This window comes from Opisthocomus hoazin, chromosome 9 (genome assembly GCF_030867145.1).
Source record: "Opisthocomus hoazin isolate bOpiHoa1 chromosome 9, bOpiHoa1.hap1, whole genome shotgun sequence".
Taxonomy (NCBI): domain Eukaryota; kingdom Metazoa; phylum Chordata; class Aves; order Opisthocomiformes; family Opisthocomidae; genus Opisthocomus; species Opisthocomus hoazin.
This window is the reverse complement of record NC_134422.1, coordinates 27,182,743-27,204,240: the sequence shown is the minus strand read 5'-3', so window position 1 is coordinate 27,204,240 and position 21,498 is coordinate 27,182,743. Positions and strand designations below refer to the sequence as shown.

The window sequence follows — 21,498 nt, the reverse complement described above, 5'->3', positions numbered from 1 at the left end:
AACTATGTTGAGCAAATATATTCGGTAACTAGTAAATGAGAAAATATTTCACTTGCAGAATGTGAAAACGTAGATTGTACAGTTGCATGTTTTGAAACCTCAAAACACTTGGTTTGTGTGTATAGACTCAACAGTAAAATCTTTTCTAGCTCTTTTAATTTGAGAATCTTTTTTCCTTTGGTTAGCCAGTGTCAGGTGATGTTCATGGAAGAAGCCCTTCACACTTCAGATGGTGACAAAAAAGAACAGGCAGCTTGAATCTGCCAAACTAGGGGTGTGTCAAATCTCCCTCAAGAATGATAAACTCAATGGAGTTGTCTATTTTTAACCTCCTGTTCTTTCCTTTTGGCAGACTAATCAGTGTTAGCTGAGCTGTTTCCCTGAATGAATCCGAGCAACTCTGTTGCTTTCTGAAACCAACAGCTGACCTTGCAAGAACGTTTCAAGTCTGCTTTAATGTATGAAGTCCCATTTTGACACACCATGTCAAATGAAGCCAGTTCGGAGCAGAAGCTTTCTACAACCACAGTCAGTTCAGTTGTTGTTCAGGCCGGGGATGCCAGTATTGTTATAGCTGTACTTAAGGTAAGGCAGCAAATGCTAGCATGTCTGTTCTTGGCTTTCTGCTACTCAGTGATCACTACTTCTTTTAAATGCTCTGTGCAAATGAATAGCACAGTAAGCATAAAATGATAGGGCAAGGTCATTTAATCAGTTAATATCTAATAGAGCTTCCTTGGAAGTTAACACTTGCTTCTGCTCACAATTTCTGCTTGTGGTGGTGGTTTTTTTTTAAATAGAATAAATAATTTAGCCATAATATGTAGGCTTTTAGAGGCAAGGAATTCCTCTTATTCTGTCTAAAAAGTGAGACATAAATGCAGAGTGCCATGAAAATGTGTCAATAAGCAAGATGTTGCGTTTAGTCATAGTTGAGACGACTCAAGAGTTATTTTTAAACTACTCAGCAATAATTTTACATAATAAGTAGTCTACCAACTCCATAAATGGAGACTGTGTGTCTTTTTGAAGTAGTTGCTGGGGGGGGGGGGGGGAAGCCTAAACCTGATAATGAGTGGTTATTTTTGAAAACTGTGAATTTATATTCCCATGTATTTCAGTAGAAGCCCTTGTTTGTCTATAGTTGTGCTTATAAGCATTTTAAGGCCTGTTCTGTGAGCTGGAATCCACAGCTTGCACAAAATCTGGCATGGGGAGTAAAGCTGGATGCCTAGGTACTGAATCCCAGTTGGAATTTATTGGCAGTTTGACTCTTCACTCTCCAAGCAGCTTGGAAAACACACTAGCCTCAGCCACTAGAGCTTGTAATGCAGAATAAGGGTATAATGAGTTGGGCTGTCACCAAATTAGGGTGATTATTCAGGATGAGATCACTTCAGTTGTGCTGGTGGGAAGGTGTTCTCCTATCGGTTCTCACCCTTCCTGGGAGACTCTTCCTGGGAGACTCTGCTGCCACAGGGGAGTAATTTTGTTGCAAGGAGGCTTAAGTTTAGGGTGAAGACATTTATTTTTCCTTTGTGTGCTGTGGGAACCATGGTAGCCTCCAGTGACATCACTGCTTCTTTCCTTATCACCATCCTTGCTGAGTTATACTTTTCAGACTGCAGCAGTTCTGCAACACAGTGAGGCAAGAATTAGCTATGATGTGGGTTGCTGTCAAGCTTCCTTTCTTCGTGTAATCTCCAGGACACAGATTGCTCTTTGGGTTCCTGTTGCAAAAGCTGTTAAGTGTCCCTGCTGCTAGTTGTGCAATCTCTCTCTATATATATTCAGTATACAAGTATGTTGGATCTGTGTTGTAGAAATAAGATTTGAGGTTACAGGTTTTGCATCTGCTGTAATGTATTCGTAACATTTGTCCGCCCCCCCCACCCACCAAGTTTTCTTAGCTCTCTGTGCAATCTACAGCTGAAAGGGGAGAAGTGTGGGCAGCAGGGTGAGGAAGGGGATCCTGCCCCTCTGCTCCAATCTGGTGAGAGCCCACCTGGAGTTCTGTGTCCAGCTCTGGAGCCCTCAGCACAGGCAAGACATGGAGCTGTTGGAGCGGGTTCAGAGGAGGGCCACAAAAATGGTCAGAGGGCTGGAGCACCTCTGCTGTGAGGACAGGCTGAAAGAGTTGGGGTTGTTCAGCCTTGAGAAGAGAAGGTTGTGGGGACACCTTATTGTAGGCCCCCTTCAGGTACTGGAAGGCTGCAAGAAAGCTGGAGAGGGACTTACCAGGTCCTGTTGCGATAGGACAAGGGGTAATGGTGTTAAACTGAAAGAGGGTAGATTTAGATTAGATATTACAAAGAAATTCTCCACCATGAGGGTGGTGAGGCACTGGCACAGGTTGCCCAGAGCAGCTGTGGCTGCCCCCTCCCTGGCAGTGTTCCAGGCCAGGTTGGATGGGCTTTGAGCAACCTGGTCCAGTGGAAGGTGTCCCTGCCCGTGGCGAGGGGGTTGGAACTAGATGAGATTTAAGGTCCCTTCCAACCCAAGGGATTCTGTGACTGTATGAAACCTTTTTGGCTCATTGTGATAATCTTGCTCTTCACAGGCAAAACCAAAATCGCAGTAGCTATTGAATAAGACTCAAGTCTGGGATTTTGACACCTATTTCAAATGAAGTTTATACTGTGTCCTCTGTGTCTTCATTCTGCAACTGGATGCATGTTTATGGGTCTCTGTGCTCCTATGACCATGGAAGTATGTGTGACCTGAGAGTGTGTGTGCGTGTGAATAAATGAAGGAAAGCTTGTGTTTTCTGAAGGCTACAATTGTTTACTTATTACAGTGTGGAAAATGGGTGAAGCTTCAGCTGGCTGAATCAACACCAAATTTATTAGAAATTGGCAGCAATCAAGATGAGGCTAAAAAATTACTGCAAGATCATGAATTCCTCCTAGCTAAACTTAAGGTAAGATGTGATAAGACCCTACAAAAATACATCTAGTTACCATAGTTCCCGTACAACAGCTGACAAAGCTGCCTGGGCCTCCTGTTGCAATGCAGTTGTTAGGTTAAACTCCACATAGAAAAAAACACGTTCAGCCTTGTTGGTGTAACAGATCAAAGTTAGGCCTTTGCACTGGAAAAATATGCTTAGCGCTAATTACTATTTTCTGACAACAAGCAGTAAAGATGTACTGTTTTTTCCGCTTTATACGTTACCGTCAAGTGAAAAATTCCTATAACCCTCAATAACTGCTAAATATAATGGAATGTCAATTTTTTTTTAATTGTCTGATGTTATAAAAAGTTTGATTCATTTATAACAGCTGTAAACACAACCAAGGTCTTTGTAAGTGTGAAGAAGATATTCCAGACATATTTTTATTGAATATTAATTGATGTAAATTATGGTAAGAATGATACTGTATCATTAAATATTGTTTGTCTTGAGCTAGGAAGAATTTAGGTAAGTAACAGACCTAAAATCAGATTTTAGCATTCCTGAGAGCAGATTATAACAACAGTGGCATTTGGACACAGAGTGACATGCTTGCACGAAAAAGCTGAATTATTTTAAATGTGGATATTTGACACTGAGTAGAGTCTAAAGGCACCTAAGGACAAATTTTGTTTTCATGTTTTGATAGGGCAGATGGACTTTATACCTGTAGACAAGTAAATTCCTCTAAAATCTTGGAGCTTTGCACAGCAACTTATCTGAATAGATTCCATCTATTTTATTTTTTTTGAGATTGCATAGAATTCAGATCTGAAAGAGCAAACATGATCTGGATAGGATCAAGTGCATTTGATTTAATACTAGTGACTATGTGCTTCCCCAGTCATTATACATCTCAAATGTATGTGAGTTAATTTAAAACAGTATATAGAGAATGTAATCTAATATGGTGCATAGTATGGATTTTGAATAGTATGAAGAAAAAAAAAAAAATGCCCCCAAACAAAAAAACACCCAAGAACCAGAAAGGTGGTTCTATCTTTACTTATGCAAGTGCCTGATCTTTATTGCCACAGTGCTACACTCAGGCATTCTCAGAACAGGCCACTGTATTCTGTTTGAACGATTCAGAATTAGCCGAGTTCTTACACACTGACAACAGCAAGAAGCTGAGTTTTGTCTCCTAATTGACAAAAATAAGTTTTAAATAGTGGAAAAAGAAAATGTGGTAATTTCAGACTTTAAAAGAAAAAAAACAATGGTTCAAATAACATTTTACCATCTGGTCAAGCCTTAAAGTGTTAGATATTTATATTACACGTTGTTTGCCGAGAGGAAGAAAATAATATAAATATTGTTCTAAGAGACCTTGTAGGTGTTACTGAAAACTTGTAAGAACATGAACAAAGACAGTAAAACAATAAAGTCCTCTCCATAGACTCCAACTTGAAATCATTGTATTAAAGAATTAAGGAAACTGAAAGAAAAAAAAGGGAAAGCTGTGGTAGATGAAATCTCTAGATGCATCCTCGAGCTGATATTACATTTTTTGTTTAAAATCTTTAAAGTGAAATTAAGTTGGATATGTTTTTTTTCATTAAAATATTACTTAAATAGTGAAAAGAACAAAAAATCCAAAAGCATTTCATGCTCTCTGATGCTCATTCACGTTTCACTTTTTATTCCCATTAGTCTAGATGCATGGAACTTTAAGTTTGTTTCTCATTTAACAGCATTTACCTTGTTTTCTGCTCACAATAAATAGCAAAATAATAAAATAATCACAAACATTCTAGTTAATATTGATGAAAATGCTAGAGTTTTTCAATCTGACTGATTGCTTGAACCCAGATAACTGATCCTTATTTGGATCCCCAAAGCTTGACAGATTATATCAGATCAGAAAATTTATTATGCATAAACTGCTGAAGAATGCTGGTGATATAATTATATCGGGAACAGATACCTGCTATTTTATGTTTTATACCTGAAGTCCTTGCAAAATTCAGCATTGATTAATGAACATTCTATAAAAGGATGAAGTTCAAAATGACTGGTTTTGCCTCAATAATTTAATAGCTGCAATAATACAGGACTGCAATGCCATTATAATTTGTACTGACCGTGCATTTCTCAGACGTGACTCTTTCTGTCTTATAGTGAGCTGATAACACTTGGCAGTAATTATTCAGTCTGTAAATAACTAAATCCACTCATCAAAAGTTTTCACAAGAATGATTCTCCGTCTTTGAAGTATTGATTATAGTAATTTTTTTTGCAGTTAGCATTTGTTAATAAATCATGCATTAGTTATGTGAAGATGCATAAAGAGGTAGTAATGTTTCATTCTCAACATTTATGGACATAAAAATTTAGTTACCTACATGAGGATAAAAAGCAATTTAGAAATGTGGACACGAGAGGGGTTGAAAAGGTGACGCAAAATTGCCTTTGTTAGATGCTCCTTGTTTTGACGGTTTCTAGTATTCACAATTAAATTGATCTTTTACTCTGAATGAGCAACATAGTTATCAGTCTTATCCAATACAGTTTTCAATTCTTCCATACTGGCTACAAGTTGTTATTTTCATTGACTGTCTTGTTCCAACTGACTCTATCAAAGATAGACCATGGCAGCTTATAACATATTTATTTTTTTCTTATTTAGATCTTGGCATTTGGAATGCATTATAAATAGTCTTAAAAAAGGTGAAGATGAAGCTAAGGTCTTGTGCTCAAGTAAAACTTGTTCCAGTTCTGTGGCAGCACTGTGATGTTTCATCTCAGGTTTACATAACTTTTTAAAACACTCATGCAACTGTAGCAATGCTAATACGGCACACAGCAAATCAGAAATATCTTGTTAGAACAGCACATTTATGAAAATGAAGGCTTCCATAAAATAAATTATGAATATCCATCAAAAAAGATTTTTAAGTCAAAACAGTCTATTTATTATACTTAATATTTATACTGATGATGATCTGAATTGTTTCAAGTATTAAACTTGTATGAATTTCAAAAGTTGCTAAATGCCATACTAGCTTCATTTTTTTTTATCAGTGTAACTCTTCAAAGTAAGAAACTTAGAAAGTTACATCATAGCAAGAGGAAGAAAAGGTGTTGGTTTTTTTCTTTTACTATGCTTCATCAAAAAGAATTGAGGATGGAATCCTTATGTCTTTTAATTTTAGAGCTAGAAATTGTTTACAAGTAGAAAACAGTATGATAAAGATTTTCTCCACTTAGATCCCCAGGAAATGGATACAATTTTTTATATCATGGAATTTTTCAGTCACGTGAATTTAAAATACAACAGAGAGGCAGCTCTGATTTTTTTTTTTTTTTTTAATTTCTCTTCTGCTGTTGTATTAGAAAAAAGCACAGAATAAATCATATTTCCTGACAGGTACCACAATACTGGATACACATATGCTTAACTTTGCTGATTAGTTCAATCCAATTCAAAGTTAAGCATTTGTGCAGAACAGGCAAAAATTCCTGAACCAGCAATGATTTGAAAGTGAAACTAGTCCCGCTTACGGGTAGAGTTAAACAATTAATACTAAATACATATTTGGAATCAGTGCTCAAGAACCTATGGACTTTTAGAAGATAATTTATGGAATAGTTGATCATACTGGCATTATCCCATGTTATTTTGCAGACTCATTCTGGGTTTTGATGATCCTTTTACTTTTTAGCTTAATTATTCTCATCCCCATATATCTATTGTAAAGTATAATCAAAATATTCCAGCCAAATTTTTTCATTGACTTCATATGTTGAGGATTCACAGGTGTAAGTAAGGACAAAATTTGGCACAGTTTCTGTTTTGGAAAATTAAACCATACCAGTAACAATTGTGTTGAAAAACATCAGCTTCAGTGATTTCATGCAAGTCTTCTTTCCAACATTTGCCTCATCCTTGTTTAGAAGACCTTCAGCAGGTCTGTATGTTCTGGAAATGTAAATATATGTATATGTATGTTCTGATGTCTCATTCTTTAGGAATCAAAACAAGAAAAACTTGAGACAAAGCTTCCAGGAGGTAAAATTATATTGATTGCATTGCGCATACATATTTCTCTGCCTGCCTTCTGTTCTCCGTAATTCAGTTGTTTCCAACAGAAGCCATATCTCAAGATAACATGCTGTCTTAGTGTTCGAATCTCCCAATAGTAATGCTTTCTGGATAATTCCTTTTTTTTTTTACAAAAAGACTGTATGTGCGTTTGTTTCCATGCTTTTGGCTAAGACAATGTTAAAATCCCCACTAAGACAAACAGTGGCATTCTTGGCTTGCTTCCAGAGTTCTGTTTTTCATCATGAAAGAGACTGTGGCAGAACCGCTACAAAACAGAAATAAATCTAGCTTATGAACCTAAGTTTAAAACCAGCACTGTTATTAATTTGACTCATGAACCTGGAGATTGCTCCTAATTATTTTATTTACTCAATTCATGGAGCATAATTGCAATATAGTAATTTACATGCTAATATCCAAGAAATCAATTTAGAAAATTACATTCTTCATAAAGCAATAGAATGATTTTCTCATTTTTTTGCATTTGATATCTTTTAAATAAGTCTTTCAGTTATTTCAAGCAAAAATATTTTCATAATTATTATTTTTTCAGTAAATTTGTTATGGAAGAAATTTTTTGTTAATATCTTCTGAATTATTTACATTTAATTATTGAGGTCCCCAACAGTACAATTAGCAGCAAAGTTCAGCTGCATTTTCATCACAAAACAGAGCTGAATTTTGCAAATGACTTGGACAAAAATGCAAGGGAAAAGGTAAGATTTAATAATGATTTTTTCCATGTTATTTCAGCTCACTCACCAGTTTCAATATTTGAATCAACAAAATTCCCACTGAAATAGTATTTGTCTCAAAATAGTTTTAGGACTACTTTCTGGGCTTCTGGTTAATAACTATTTGTCTTGTGTAACTTCAGCACTACCTATAAACAAAGATTAATTTTAGCAGCATCTCAGTGAGGAGGATAGTTTACACCTCTGAAAATTCCAAGTTACAATATTCACTGTAAGAACCTGAAGCTGGACATTTGTACTACATAAATTATGAGCTAAAGTGTGAAATTTGGCCCAAAATAATGATGGAAAAAAAAATAGAGGTAATGGAGGAGGAAAGAAACCACTGAACAGAATTAAGGCTTAAAGATAAACTAGGTATAATTCTATAATTATGAGAGAAATGTGTGATCCAGTTAGCTGTGCATGCGAGTCTGCTTAAACAGTTTGAGAAGCCCTATCTATTTTTCAGGAAATAACAACCACAGACAGATATAGACAGAAAAGGGAACAAAAGGCAGGAGTTTTCAAAAGTCTCTTCTTCCAGAGAAATCTGTTATCCAGTTCTGATGAGAATATCACTCATTGGGAGCAATGTGATCATGAAATGGTGAACCTGAAATGAACCTGATCGTGAAAGGAAGAGGGTTAGGAGGAAGCAGATCAACTTTAGTAGTATAATAACAGAAATATAAAGTTCAACAATCCAAATATAAAGTCACGCAGTTAAAGTGAATAGCAAGTATTTGTGTTGCAGCCTTATCTTTACTACTTGATTGTGGAACAGCTATTTACTACCATGGCTGTGGAAACAATCTAGGATCAGATACTTGCAACTATTCCAAAGAGAATTAGGAAGTGAGTGGAAATTTGGGATTTTGGTCATCTATACTGAAAAAAGCCAACATCAAACTGAAGGTAGGTGCCTAGTAGGGATATCAGAGGAAAGAGTATTATCTTATTTCTTATAGTGGACTAGGAAAATCTTTTGTTTGGATTAGCAGAAAGACTGAGATTCTCCTAAATATATTGCATGGGTAAACACCGCAGGAGAGCAACTGCTTAACATGAAGACCATTGCTGTCATAGGAATATATATAGTACATGGAGATCATTAAAAGGAGTAGGCTGGAAAATGTTTCTAACTATCAGAGTAATGTCCCAAACCAGATTTTCAATGGGATTAAAAAGGACTCTGTTGTTTGCGTTGACATAAACTACTGAAGTTTGTGAATTTTAGTTATGAATTAGAATGATTCGGGAGCTGCTGCCTGTTTAAGAAGAAATATTGGACAGTATTTCAGAGGGAAAATCATGTTTTATGATGACTGGATTCAGGAAACAGAAGGTAAAAACTTTACTGACATGCAATTTTCATTTTTTTGAGATGCAAATCAGTAAAGTAGTGCAGGAAGAGTGAAATCAGTACTACTTACAAAATTGTGGCTCTCTAAAATATTAGCTTTTTTCATTTTTAAAATAATTTGAGAATTTTTTAACATTAACAGGAATACGTTCTTTTTGTAATGAGACTGATAGAATTAAGTTTTGCAGATGTCTGCCACTCATGAAAATTAAGAGTGAAAGTGCAGAATTTGACCTATTTTTAATGTATATATTTTCATCTAGTACTCTCTGTTTCAGTTCTAGGAACAGAGTCTTATAATGGAAGAGAATCATAATTTTAAGCATTGCATTCTGCATCAGGATTCCATGAACTAAGGCTAAAACATCATGACTTTGAATTTTTCCTTCAAGTAAACATAGCAACACCACTGGGAGGGTTCTATAGAGCTGTCTTTTATTGTAAGTTTATTGTACTTGCAAATCAGCCTGTCTCTAAATGCTGTCCACATAAATATCGTCTTTTCATTTGATTTTGTCCTGATGTTAGCAGCTCCATGTGGCTTTTTGGGTTGCAACATACTGTATGTTATCCCCTCCAGGAAGTAAAAGTCCTATCTGTACCTAGTCCTTATTTTCCTCAGGCATTTGCCAGTGTCTGCCAGTGCTTCAAGCTCCCTGATTGCTAGGTATCTTCCTCTGTCTGCTTTGCTTTGCACTCCAGAAGCTTTCTGAATACACAGTAAAAGTGCACTTAAATGTGTACTTTAGAAGCCCAAATTTTGTTTCCCTCCAGAGAGAGAGGGATGCTCAAGGTACAACAATCAGGAAAGGCAAAAGACAATTTTCCCCTCTCTTTCCATGCTCTTTCAACATAAAATACCCATATAACAGGCTGTGAAGAAATGGATACAAAAGCTATACTATCCATCACAGTTTACATGAAAAGACTGTTCTGGATCTTCAGCTATTCACATTATGTCTTTGCTACAATATCAGACCCAAATGTACCCTGAAAAGGAGTGCGGGGAGAGTTGTGTGGCTGCACAACTGCTGCATCACCAGACAGGGAGCATGCACACCATTGGCCTGCGGTTGCATCCCTGTTAGTGTCCTCTCAGCAAATCTTAACCAGAACCTTGTTCCCTTTACAGAATCACAGAATGGTAGGGGTTGGAAGGGACCTCTGTGGGTCATCTAATCCAACCCCCCTGCTGAAGCAGGGCCTCCTACAGCAGGCTGCACAGGACCTTGTCCAGGCGGGTCTTGAATATCTCCAGAGAAGGAGACTCCACAACCCCCTCTGGGCAGCCTGTTCCAGGGCTCTGTCACCCTTCAAAGTGAAGAAGTTCTTCCTCATGTTCAGACAGAACATCCTGTGCTTCAGTTTGTGCCCATTGCCCCTTGTCCTGTCGCTGGGCACCACTGAAAAGTGTCTAGCCCCAGGTACCAATGTTCTCTTTTGGTATAGTGAATACAATGGTGTAGAAGTGGGAAGGAGAAACAGCATCTTGTATAGAAATTGAAATTGGTCTGTAATTTTTAAAACAATGCTTTTCTGACGTGGTTTTACTGAGACCAACAGAAGCTGCCTGTTTGTACAAACTCCTCCATGACTACATGCTAGGCATTCCTTATATTGTCAAGCTTCATGCCAGGTCCTCAGAGTCCAAAGAGAAACGTACTGTTCTATTCTTTTCTGTTCACAGGGAATGAAAGTTCATAAAAAGTAACAAATAGTATATGAAAAGTACTCTGGACATTTTCGTTAACACATAATTGTTAATTTGAGAAATAACAGCACCATATACTCGGATCTTGATGAGCTGGATGCATTTTTCTTTCTCCCATTCAAACTGCAAAAAATAAAACAAACACAAAACCAGATCTTTCCAGGAAACAATATACTTCTAAATTTGTTTCTGCTCCATTGAAACAAGAAATACTTTTTTTTGAATTTATTTATTGAGAAATCACGCCAAAAGAGAAAAGTGAAAAATCCGATTCCAAAAATGATTGAAATAAAGTTAAGGCTTTACTGAAAAGCTCTATTGAGTTAGTTCAATTAAAAAAAACACCTCACCAAAATTCAAGATTCTTTGAAATATTTTGCTTTCCATGAGTCATGATTTTTGGATGGAAATACACTTTTTTTTCCTCTTAATAAGTTTGCTTCTAGGACAAGAGACAGAAGTTAGAAAAAAAGGAAATTCCAGCTAAATATTAGGAAAGAAAGGTTTGACCATGAAGGTGGTTAAATTCTAGAACAGGTTGCCTAGAGAAGTTCTGGAATTTCCATTATTAGAGATGTTCAGGATTTCACAGGATAAGTCACTGAGTAACTTGAACAAGGTGTTGGACAGACAACCTGCAGAGTCCCTTGCAACCTAAATTATTCTATGTTTCTGTGTTGATAAAACACTGGTATTTCAGAGATGAAAAGTATAAAACCAGTAATATTGGTCTACTCCATTTAAAAATACACTGTTCCCTTATGTAGTACATAGAAACTAAAATAGTTGAGGATAAATATTTGAAAAGTTCACAGTAACTAATGGTTTGGACAGTTGTGGAAAGCATAATTTCAAATTCATGGCAATAAAACCTTAATATCACTCTGAAGACTATCTTATGTGTTTGAACTCTACCTCAACAAAGTAAAATTTCCTGTAAAATATTTCTCTTTCTTTGACTAGTCTGTCTCCTCAAAATGCAACTGTGTTCCGTTGCTGGGATAACAGAAAAAATGACAACTGTTTTGATACTATGATGAACTGGTTTTGTAGTATTACAGGAGCTATTATTTTTTTAAAAAATACACAGCTGTTTTAAATACATGAACTATTCTCAATAGACATTAAAGAAAAAATTAATATTAAGTCTGTATTTCAAAATTTCCATGAATCAGTCATAAAAACTACAAGGTTATTACACATGAACAATTTTCTAATTTGTTTTTGTAACTTTATGCACACTGGTTTTGCATTTCATCAAATACAGCAGTTTGCTTTCACTTTCAAATTTTCTTTGGTTGGGTTTGAATTCATCACGCAGTAAATGAATGAAAAAAAATAACTGCACGAAACTTGACTGATAGTTTTCAAAAGTTATCCAAATTTTCTCTGTTTTAGGGTTTATGTGCCTCACAGATAATCAGTTGATGGGAAATATAGCATACTGGTCAGGTACAAGTGTTAATTAACAACCTGTTCAGAAAAAAAGGCTTCTAAAAGAAAGAAATTTACTTCTAGGCCCTATGCCAATTTTACAGTGTCCATCCTGAGTAGTTAGGAAAGATTTAACACTTGAAATGTCTTTTTAATATGTTGAAGCTGATGTAACATTAGGATAAAAGCATCTCTAGTTTTATTTCAAAATATAAAAGTCAGCTCTTTAAAAAGTCAGACTCTGCCAAGAAATTCCCAGTGGAGCTACCTCAGATGCCACCTACTTTTCCAGAGTGTATTCAGGATAGCTGTGAAAGTGGTATGATAATTGGGGGGGAATTAACCTACTAGTGACAAGCAACCTGTGTCTGAAGTGCTGAAAATATTTTAACCCTTTTTTTTTTTTAAACTTGAAGACTATATACTGCCTGAAAAACATCTCATCAGCTGTGGAATGAGCGTGAATTTGGTAAGAAATGCAGTGTAACTATTTCCTGCACCATATCTTGGTGGTTATTTTTAGCTAAATTGAATTTTAGAAATTAAAGTTTATTAATTAAAATTAAATTTGCACTGAAAGCATAAATAAGGAAATCCAATCACACTTAAACAGAGAGGATTAGGTCAAACAAGCATATTAATAATTGTAGCTGTATATGCTACAGTTGTACTTCTTTAACTATGCCAGCAACTTTAGATATTCTTGTATATTTGCATGTATGTGATTGTGAGCAACGAATAGTTTTGCAAGCTGAAGACAATGCCAAAATTCTAACTGGATTCAGTATTTGACAATTTTTCTGTATACAAGTGAATGAGGGTGTGACCATGAAACTATTCAACCAGAAACAACAAAGTAAGCAAACAACTGGCAGGAGTCTGAAGTCGTTAAACAGTATTGTGTACGGTAATGAAAATCTTTGGGATACTTTGCTGCATATGAGTGATGTAGTAATTGGGTTATTAGAAACCTATGTGGTTTCTGGTTTGAATGTTGAGTTCTGACAGCAGGTCTATCTTATGCTTACACACTATGTAGACATCTGTGAACTAAATTTCTATCAACTAGCTCAGCCATAGCTAGCAGTGTAGGTGCAGTAGTATGAACCACAATTACCCACTGCTTCCACTAAAATCGTTTGCCAAACTTTAGTTGTATACCTTTAGAAACCTTTCTAGGGATCATTCTGTGTTCGTCACGAACAGGGTTTGTTCATTCGCAGCTGGTGTGCTTAAAGCGCTGTAATGCTTGGTTAAGTTATGAGCATCCTGTGGCAAGCAGTGGTAAGCTGCAATAGGATTGTCCTCAGGTCTTTTTTGAGCCGCACTGCACTGAAGGATTTACAGCGCAGATGGCAGAAATGCTTTGCTCCAGCTTTTAGTGAATATGCAACCTTGTGAAAGCAGTAAAAACAACTTGAGAATATAAATACTGCACTAGCATGAGTTCTAGGCTACTGACACTGCACTGCACTCAACAAGTGACTTAACATCTACCTCAGGCGTGTCTTCACCAGCTGCACTCAGAACAGACACCATAGTGTAGACATATCCATTGCTGCGTCGTTTTCTCTGAAACAGTACTGTTGCAGACTGGCAGCACTGTGGATAAGCATGCTTAAATCGGCAAGGACAGGAGACAAGACTAGGAAACAAGAGAGGGCCTGATTAAACTAGAGATGGCTACAGTTACAGTAAATTTAGTGTTAGGTCTTATTATTGTTGCAGTCAACACAGTTCTTGCAATATGTACTCTTGTATAAAAGAATGAATCCTGCATAGTGTCATGAGTTTAAGTTTATGAATTGTTGTGGTACAATTTTGTCAAATATCTCACTGCTCTTCATCTGGTAATTTTTTTTATGAATGATTCTTTGGGAGTAAGCTTTCGAAATGAAGAGAGGTGTTAATTTTCATTTAATACAATACAATGAGAAATCTTGACTTAAAAAAAAAGTTTAAAGACCATCAGTAGTAAATCTTTATAAGCAGTGCTGTTCAACATACTGTTAACTCATCACTTTGATAGTGAGGTTATTGGAGGGGAAACTCTTGCACCTGCCCCAGGTGTTGCTGGCTCAGAAATGCATTTCTTCTTCTGTCCCAGGTCCTCCTCTCAGGCTCCTGCTTCCTCTTTCCTTTTCTCAGCTGGGATTATGTACAGCCAGGGGTAAAAGTGAACAGATGTTTACAATGCACAGAGAAATGCCATTTTCTGCGCATCCCTGATGAGATTTTCCTGTACTCTAAGCAGTTCCAGAATATTTGACTATGGAGCAAGTTTGACTTGACTTTTTCAGCTTGATCAAACTGTAAGATATTTTTTGGGGTTTGTCTTTTTTTATTGCCACATAAACTGTCTTGAGGAGCTTAAAAATCCATAAATTGGGTAGATTTCCTATTGAAGATTACATTGAAATGAAGTGTGAAGATCAGATGCACATACTTCAGTGCAACTTTTTGCAGCTCTGCGTAAGACTTGCAAAGACTTAGAAATATTGTGGATAGTTCATACCTTTGTATGCTCCTTGCAGTAGAAAGTCTCTTTTTCTTCCTAAAACCGATCTTAGCCACATAACATTTTATAGATAATGTTGTTGAAATGCGACAATTCTGTAGAGAGCAGAGATATACAGGTATCTCAGCATGTTTGAAAGCAACTTTGTAGCCTATAGACTACAACTGAAAATGCCTACCTATAAATAAGAGGGTAAACTGTGTGTTATAACATGAAATAATTTTTCATTAAATTAATTTCAGTAATTAATCATTAAAAATAAAAAATCGCATGACCTTTCACGTTCCTTTTAACCTTTGGGGTAAAAACCTGTGATGAAGCAGAGCACTCATAGCAAAGAGGGAAGTAGTTTGGGAAGAAATAACATGTCTTTTGGTTATCTTAGCTGTGGGCTGGAACATCTCCTGAATGGAGCTTGAACAGAACACAGGGGGAACAAAGAAAGAGAGGACAAATAGCTTTTTCCAGTAATAATTATCTCTGAGACAGAGTGGTCTGTACACTGCACACTGCTTTATGCTTCTGTCCTCACCCAGCAAATGACTGCTTCAAGAAAAAATCTCATGATTTCCCTCTTCTCTAGAGCCACACTTTGCAGGTTGGAAATAAACTAGGGTCTTTCAGGGACTCCAGCTCTCGGCAAGCCTCTTGAAGTGGCTCAAAAGTAAGGGGATGAGAAACTCACGCATGGTAACAATTGTTGAAAGTGTGAGTTTGGCTTATGCCTTGCCTGTTAAGGGTAGGCAGCTGCCCAGAGAAGCAAGTATCCTCACCAGTTTCCAGTCTTCTCACCAAATTTTAGAACAATCCAAATGATGAAAATTTTAACACTGCATAAAAACGAGTTGACATTTAGAACTTGAACTCTAACATGAACTTGCACTTCCTACTAAAAGCTTGTAGAAGTGAATTGAAATCAAAGAATCAAAAAGCTACGTTGAAGTAATTTCATGTAGGACATAGCCCTAAATTTTAGGTCTATTTAAAAACTAACTTTAGGACATAAAAGCTATTTCCTGGTATTGGGTGATAAATGACAAGAATGGAGAATGACCCAGTCTGCACATGAAACCTTTGCTCATCATTTTGCTTTCCCTTTCGTGGTATCTTCATCTGCCTCCATTTATCAGTAGTTAAGCTGTTGAAAAAATGAATGAAATCCATAAACCTTATTTTTTTCATTTTTATAGCTTTTTAAAAATTCATATCTTATTTCCTGATTCTTCTAGAATATTCTTTTTCTAAAAGTAAAATAATGTCAGTGTTGAATTCGGGTCTTGAGTGCTATCAGTTTGAGTAAGCTGAGCTGTTAGGAAAGAGTGAAACATTTTTCTGTGTCCTGTAGACAAGCACAGTCCTAGGCATTTCATGTTATGTTATCACATGTAGTTAGAAAGTAGTGATTATTTTGATGAAACTGGACAGAGAACAAAACAGTGTGACATGGAAAAATGGTACTAAATTCCTCCCTTATGTGTCTGAAAATCTAGTCAAATTATCCTTAACTGTGTGTGCATGGTAACAAAAACATCATTTTATACTGTGCTTTTCTTGGGGTAGCCTTTTAGAATCATCTTGCAAGCAGTCTGGCTCTGTTTTCAAAATAGATTTTCAGAATCAGTATCTAGGTCTGTTTTAAGGAATGTAAATGTCATATCCTGCCTTTATGTTGTGTGTGAAACGTAATGAAAGATACCAGGAACAGCTGGCGTTAGAAATAAATTGGAAGACTAAAATATATTTATTGAATATATAGACTATTTGAAGACCGGCATATTATATTTACATGTGCTCATTTACCTATTGGCAAATGGCTTCAGTTAAAGAAATTGTTTATTAGTATTCCTCGTGCAAAAGCTTAGGAACAAATTAGTGGCATAATAAGTAAGATGAGAATGAAATAGCAGAGGACTCTAACTACCAATTTCACTAGCATTATATTACACAATAAAATGTGACTGCACTATTAATGCAGGTTGCCTTTGTGCTTGATCTGTTTTTGTTGTGAAAACCCCATTTGTCTGAAGTAAACCAACAAGGGGAGAACAGAGGATGGGGTCTGAAAAGATGGGATAAGTGGCCTTCCAGATGAAGTAAGTTCCTCCTTCCTGTTAGTATTGTATTGACCATTGGAGACTCCAAGACCTTACCTAAAATGTAGTGTTCTCAAACAAGTGAACAGTGTAGACAAAGACACGTTCAACTGTACAGCCATCATGCCTGCAGGTTATTTATGAAGGTAATTAACAGTGTGTGTGGGGGGAAAATCCCAAACTCTCATTATTTTCAGTAAACTGTAATCTGTATTCTAAGAGAGGTAGGAATACTACATACTACCCTTTTGCTAATTTCCCACTTTCTGGATAAACATCAGAGAAAACAATCCCTGACTTTTTGTCATTTTTAACTGAAAATAAAGACTGCTAGCATACTAAATCGCTAGATTTGTTTTCTAGCTATCACTTAGCCTTAAAGTGAGTTTTTTATTCCAGCAGAATGATTTTGACTGAACACTTAGAATTCTGATGTCATTTTATGGACTATCTATTTCAGGTGTCTCATAACTTCATTCTCCACTAAAAGCCAATATGCCTTATGGGATTATTTCTCCAATAATAAGACATAGTCTCCTTTTGCTGAACTTCTGTGACATCTGAAAGAAGTGTCATGATTAGGGAACCCAACAAATAAAGGAAAGTGAACATAATGAATGGAGTCACGACAGCAGAATTTTCCGTGTTTTTAGTTTATGGCATTCACTTTTTCAAATGAAGTCAAACATCTGCTAAAAGCAAATTCTTGGCATAAAGAAGTTTGAAAATTATTTTACATCAAAGATATTGGTAAAGCATTTTCAGCTATATCTAGTAAGCACTCTGAAGTATGTCTACGATAACCTCATCCTACCTTGCTGTCACAGGGCAATGAAGTCACATCCTTGTGTATTTCATTCATTCATCTTCTGTCATGATGTTTCTTTTATTCTACACTTTGACCTTAAAGCCTGAACAAGACTTTCACAAAATATTTTCTCCTAGGTGGTAGGAAACAAAAACTTCCTTTAGATCTCTTAGCCAGGATTCATCCAACACAGGTAGCACTTGGCAGCTAGTACTAGGAATTTAGCCTTTTTTTGAGGTGGAACAAAGAACCATGGCTTTGTTGGCTCTAAAGAGACTGTGCATGTATTTAGGAAAATCCAGTATTACTTGGACAATGTAATTTTTATAGCTTTGACAGTACAAAAATAATAGAGAAATAATTATGCAAACCAATAAAAGAAAAACTAAGAAAGGGTTGAAAGAACTGTGTTAAAGATTGCAGTGAAAGATGGATTTCAATTTAAAGTTTTCATGAGCTCGATTCATTAACTTACCATTATCATTGTTTTGATGAAGCTAGGTCTTAAATTTTATTAATAGTACAACAATATTATCTCTGCAGTTTAAAAATTATCAGTGCTGCTCTTTTTTTATTTCTAATAATAAGAATTCTGACTGCTGCACGTAAGACTAGAAATACACCTGCAGCAACCCATTAGTTACCTTAGCAGCTAGATAAATATTCTTGAATAAAAGTTGACTGGAGTACTTTGCATTAGATTCCCAAGGCCAGAAGTTTTTCCTGATCTGAATCTTGTCTCACTGTGGTGTAATGGAGTTATAAAACAGTTGCTGTCAATAGTTACATCAGAGTTACAGTATCTACTCCATGAAAATAACCTCACTTGAAGTCAAAGCATCATTTTAAATAAATGTTAATTAGATTTCTACTTAAATACAGAACAGGTACCATTTGGGGTATTTGAGTTTTTCTTCTCATATTATGAGGCAATCATGATGGGGATTCAATGGAACAAAATGAATTGGTTTTACAGAAGGATTAGAAAGCAGCAGTTCCCATTCCTGGGATTCATAAGATAAAATGGGACTGTGCATTCTTCTTTAGAACACTGGCTTTTGATCAGATGCTCTTTTTGATGGGTTTGTCATCAAACAATAAGCATGCATTCGTGCCTGGACAAGGTCCTGTGCAGCCTGCTGTAGGTGACCCTGCTTGGGCAGGAGGGTTGGACTAGATGACCCACAGAGGTCTCTTCCAACCCCTACCATTCTGTGATTCTGTGATTCTGTGTTGCTCATAATGACTTTTCTATGTACTGTAGAAAAAGATGGGTTTGTTGGAGCTGCTTTTATGCCCGTTAATTTTACCACTGTTCGTTTTCGTAGTTGGCTGTCTGTAAAGTTAAAATAATTTAATTCTATTTTTGTCAAAGAAAGAATAAAAGCTCCATAATTTATTATGCTGTTCTCACAGTACTGCTTTTAGAGAGAACTGATGAGCCTCTTCAGTTCAAGCTGACAACTTTGTGTAGTATACAAGGTCTAGGGAGGACTGGAGGTTATGGTTCTGTGTTTGCAGCAATAAAGTTTTCTGCAGTTTCCTCTTTTCAGTTGGATCTGTCAGGAGAATTTGAAGTTTTCCAATTCTTTAGCCTTTATTAGAGTCTGTGTCATGAGAGTGAATTATCATGGATTTTAATTTGCCTAGTATAGATTTATTTTCCCATTACAAATTTGTGTGATAGCACCTGTAGTAACAGCAGAGACTGGCACTTTATTAATTCATACTCATGAAAAAACATGAGATGGGGGCAGGGGGCAGGGAAGAATATACAACAAATGCTAATCCATTTTTCTGACACACCGAAGATTTTTAACACAAGCTGGAAATGGTCTAGCAGTTGTCATTCGCACGGTGAGATTAGTAAAGGGAATGAAACACCGTAGAACAATTTTCTTGACAATAGAGTATTATTATTTGGTAGACAGCTTGAGCAATGCAGCGAGTTGAACTTGAAACGTTGCATAAATTAGGTGTTTTACTGGAGAATACGTGCATATGTTCAAGCTAATCTTGTCTGGATTGCATTGAAGTCATGAGTAAGTTACCTTACAAACTCTTAAAGCTTGTAAAGTCAGGTAATGTAATATCATGGCATAAGAAAGACGATCCAAAATATCTGCATTTCTACCATTTCCAGATCTGTGTTTAAGGAGTTGTAAACCTATATGAATCGAAATATTAGAGACAGAATAATAAATTCTGTTAACACATGTTTTTAAATGAAATTTCATAAAAATATTGCCTCTTAACTACAGATGAAATTCAGAAGCTTGCTATGAAACATGCAGGAACAGCTACACTCCTATTACTAGGAACTGGAAATAAAGCAAGGGTAGAAGACTTGTGGGTAGTTTATCAGACCCACGCAAAAAGTATACGGATACCAGTATCAGCAGTGTTTTGGATTCTGTGTACAGATTTCTTCTTTTTTTTTTCTCCCCCCCCCCCCCCCCCCCCCCCCCAGCCTTTGGAAGACCACATATGGGACCTGCTGCATGAAGCAGACAAGGCTGCAGAGGAAAACAAAGAAAACAGTCAGGTTTATGATGCCATGGCAGAGACCCTTGGGGATGCATGGGATGCCCTTATCATTATGTTAGAGAAGCGACAGGCACTTCTGGAACTTACTTCAGTGTTCTTTGAAAATGCTCTGGAGGTTTGTATTTAAATGACTCTTAATTTGAAACCTCACACATCTTACAGGTACTCTGTCCGTTGTAATTTTACTCTGTTATATATAGAATCATAGAATGGTAAGGGTTGGAAGGGACCTTAAAGATCATCTGGTTCCAACCCCCTTGCCATGAGAATGGACATCTTCCACTACACCAGGTTGCTCAGAGCTTCATCCAACCTGGCCTTGAACACTTCCAGGGAGGAGGCATCCACAGCTTCTCTGGGCAACCTGTTCCAATGTTTCACCACCCTCATGGTGGAGAATTTCTTCCTAATATCTAATCTAAATCTGCCCTCTTTTAGATCACAGCCATTCCCCCTTGTCCTATCACTACACACCCTTGTGAAAAATCCCTCTCCATCCTTCCTGTAGGTCGCTTCAGGTACTGGAAGGCTGCTATAAGGTCACACCAGAGCCTTCTCTTCTCCAGGCTGAACAGTCCCCACTCTCTTAGCCTGTAAATATATATATTGTTCATTGCATTCCTAAAGGCTGAAGAAATTAAGAAAACAAAAATCCCTAGATGCATCCTTCCTTTTCCACCTTCTTGATAGTTCAGGATTAAACTGAACAAAAAAATCACGTAGACTTTAAGAAATATCTTAGTCATGATGTCTCCAAAATTTGTACTTGACAGAAAAATGACGGTAAAAATAAGGAAATAGACTAAAATCTGAAATATGTAACTCAGTGGCTATGGACATTCTACAGAATGTTTTTCTTTCCTCACGATTCAGATTATTCAGTGTTTATTCAAATTATTCAACTAAATTCTCAGATGCCTTCACTAATGCCTATTGAAGATTGGCCACTGAAGGTTTTACCCTGAAATACACGTACAGCTATTGTAATTATGCAAACTAAACATTGGTCTAACTTGCCAGTCCTTTACCTGAGACTTTCAAGTGCAGATTTAAACAGAAGGAAAATTGTGTGAGCTCAGACAGATTTTAGACTGTTTTTCCCCATTTACCCATTTCTCTGTATCTCTTGTCCTAATTCACTGCTGCACAGTGAGCTGAAGAAGGGAGGGATTCCATGCTCATTCTGTGTAGCTTCACATTCAATTATCCCCACGTCTCTGGAGCTTTGAAGAGTTTAGTAATTCTCCCCGACAATTTTGTTTCTACAATAGCCCAGTGCTACCTGT

The 21,498-nt window shown here is 36.6% G+C and overlaps 1 protein-coding gene across 6 annotated transcripts in view; it reads left to right on the top strand.

Annotated features, from left to right (window-relative positions):
• The first annotated feature begins 398 nt into the window (after positions 1 to 398).
• The window catches only part of CCDC141 (coiled-coil domain containing 141), a 99,725-nt gene continuing 78,625 nt past the window's right edge, over positions 399 to 21,498 (top strand). For 5 of the 6 annotated variants that reach the window (XR_012765022.1, XM_075430386.1, XM_075430385.1 and 2 more), the window contains exons 1-3: positions 399 to 585; positions 2,798 to 2,920; positions 20,136 to 20,327. Coding sequence is in view for 5 of the 6 variants with exons in the window: in XM_075430386.1 (XP_075286501.1) it covers positions 484 to 585; positions 2,798 to 2,920; positions 20,136 to 20,327 (417 nt within the window). In the remaining variant the exon portion in view is untranslated. Of the gene's footprint in view, positions 586 to 2,797; positions 2,921 to 12,675; positions 12,716 to 20,135; positions 20,328 to 21,498 lie in introns of those variants that run through there. The other variant, XM_075430387.1, reaches the window with a different exon arrangement.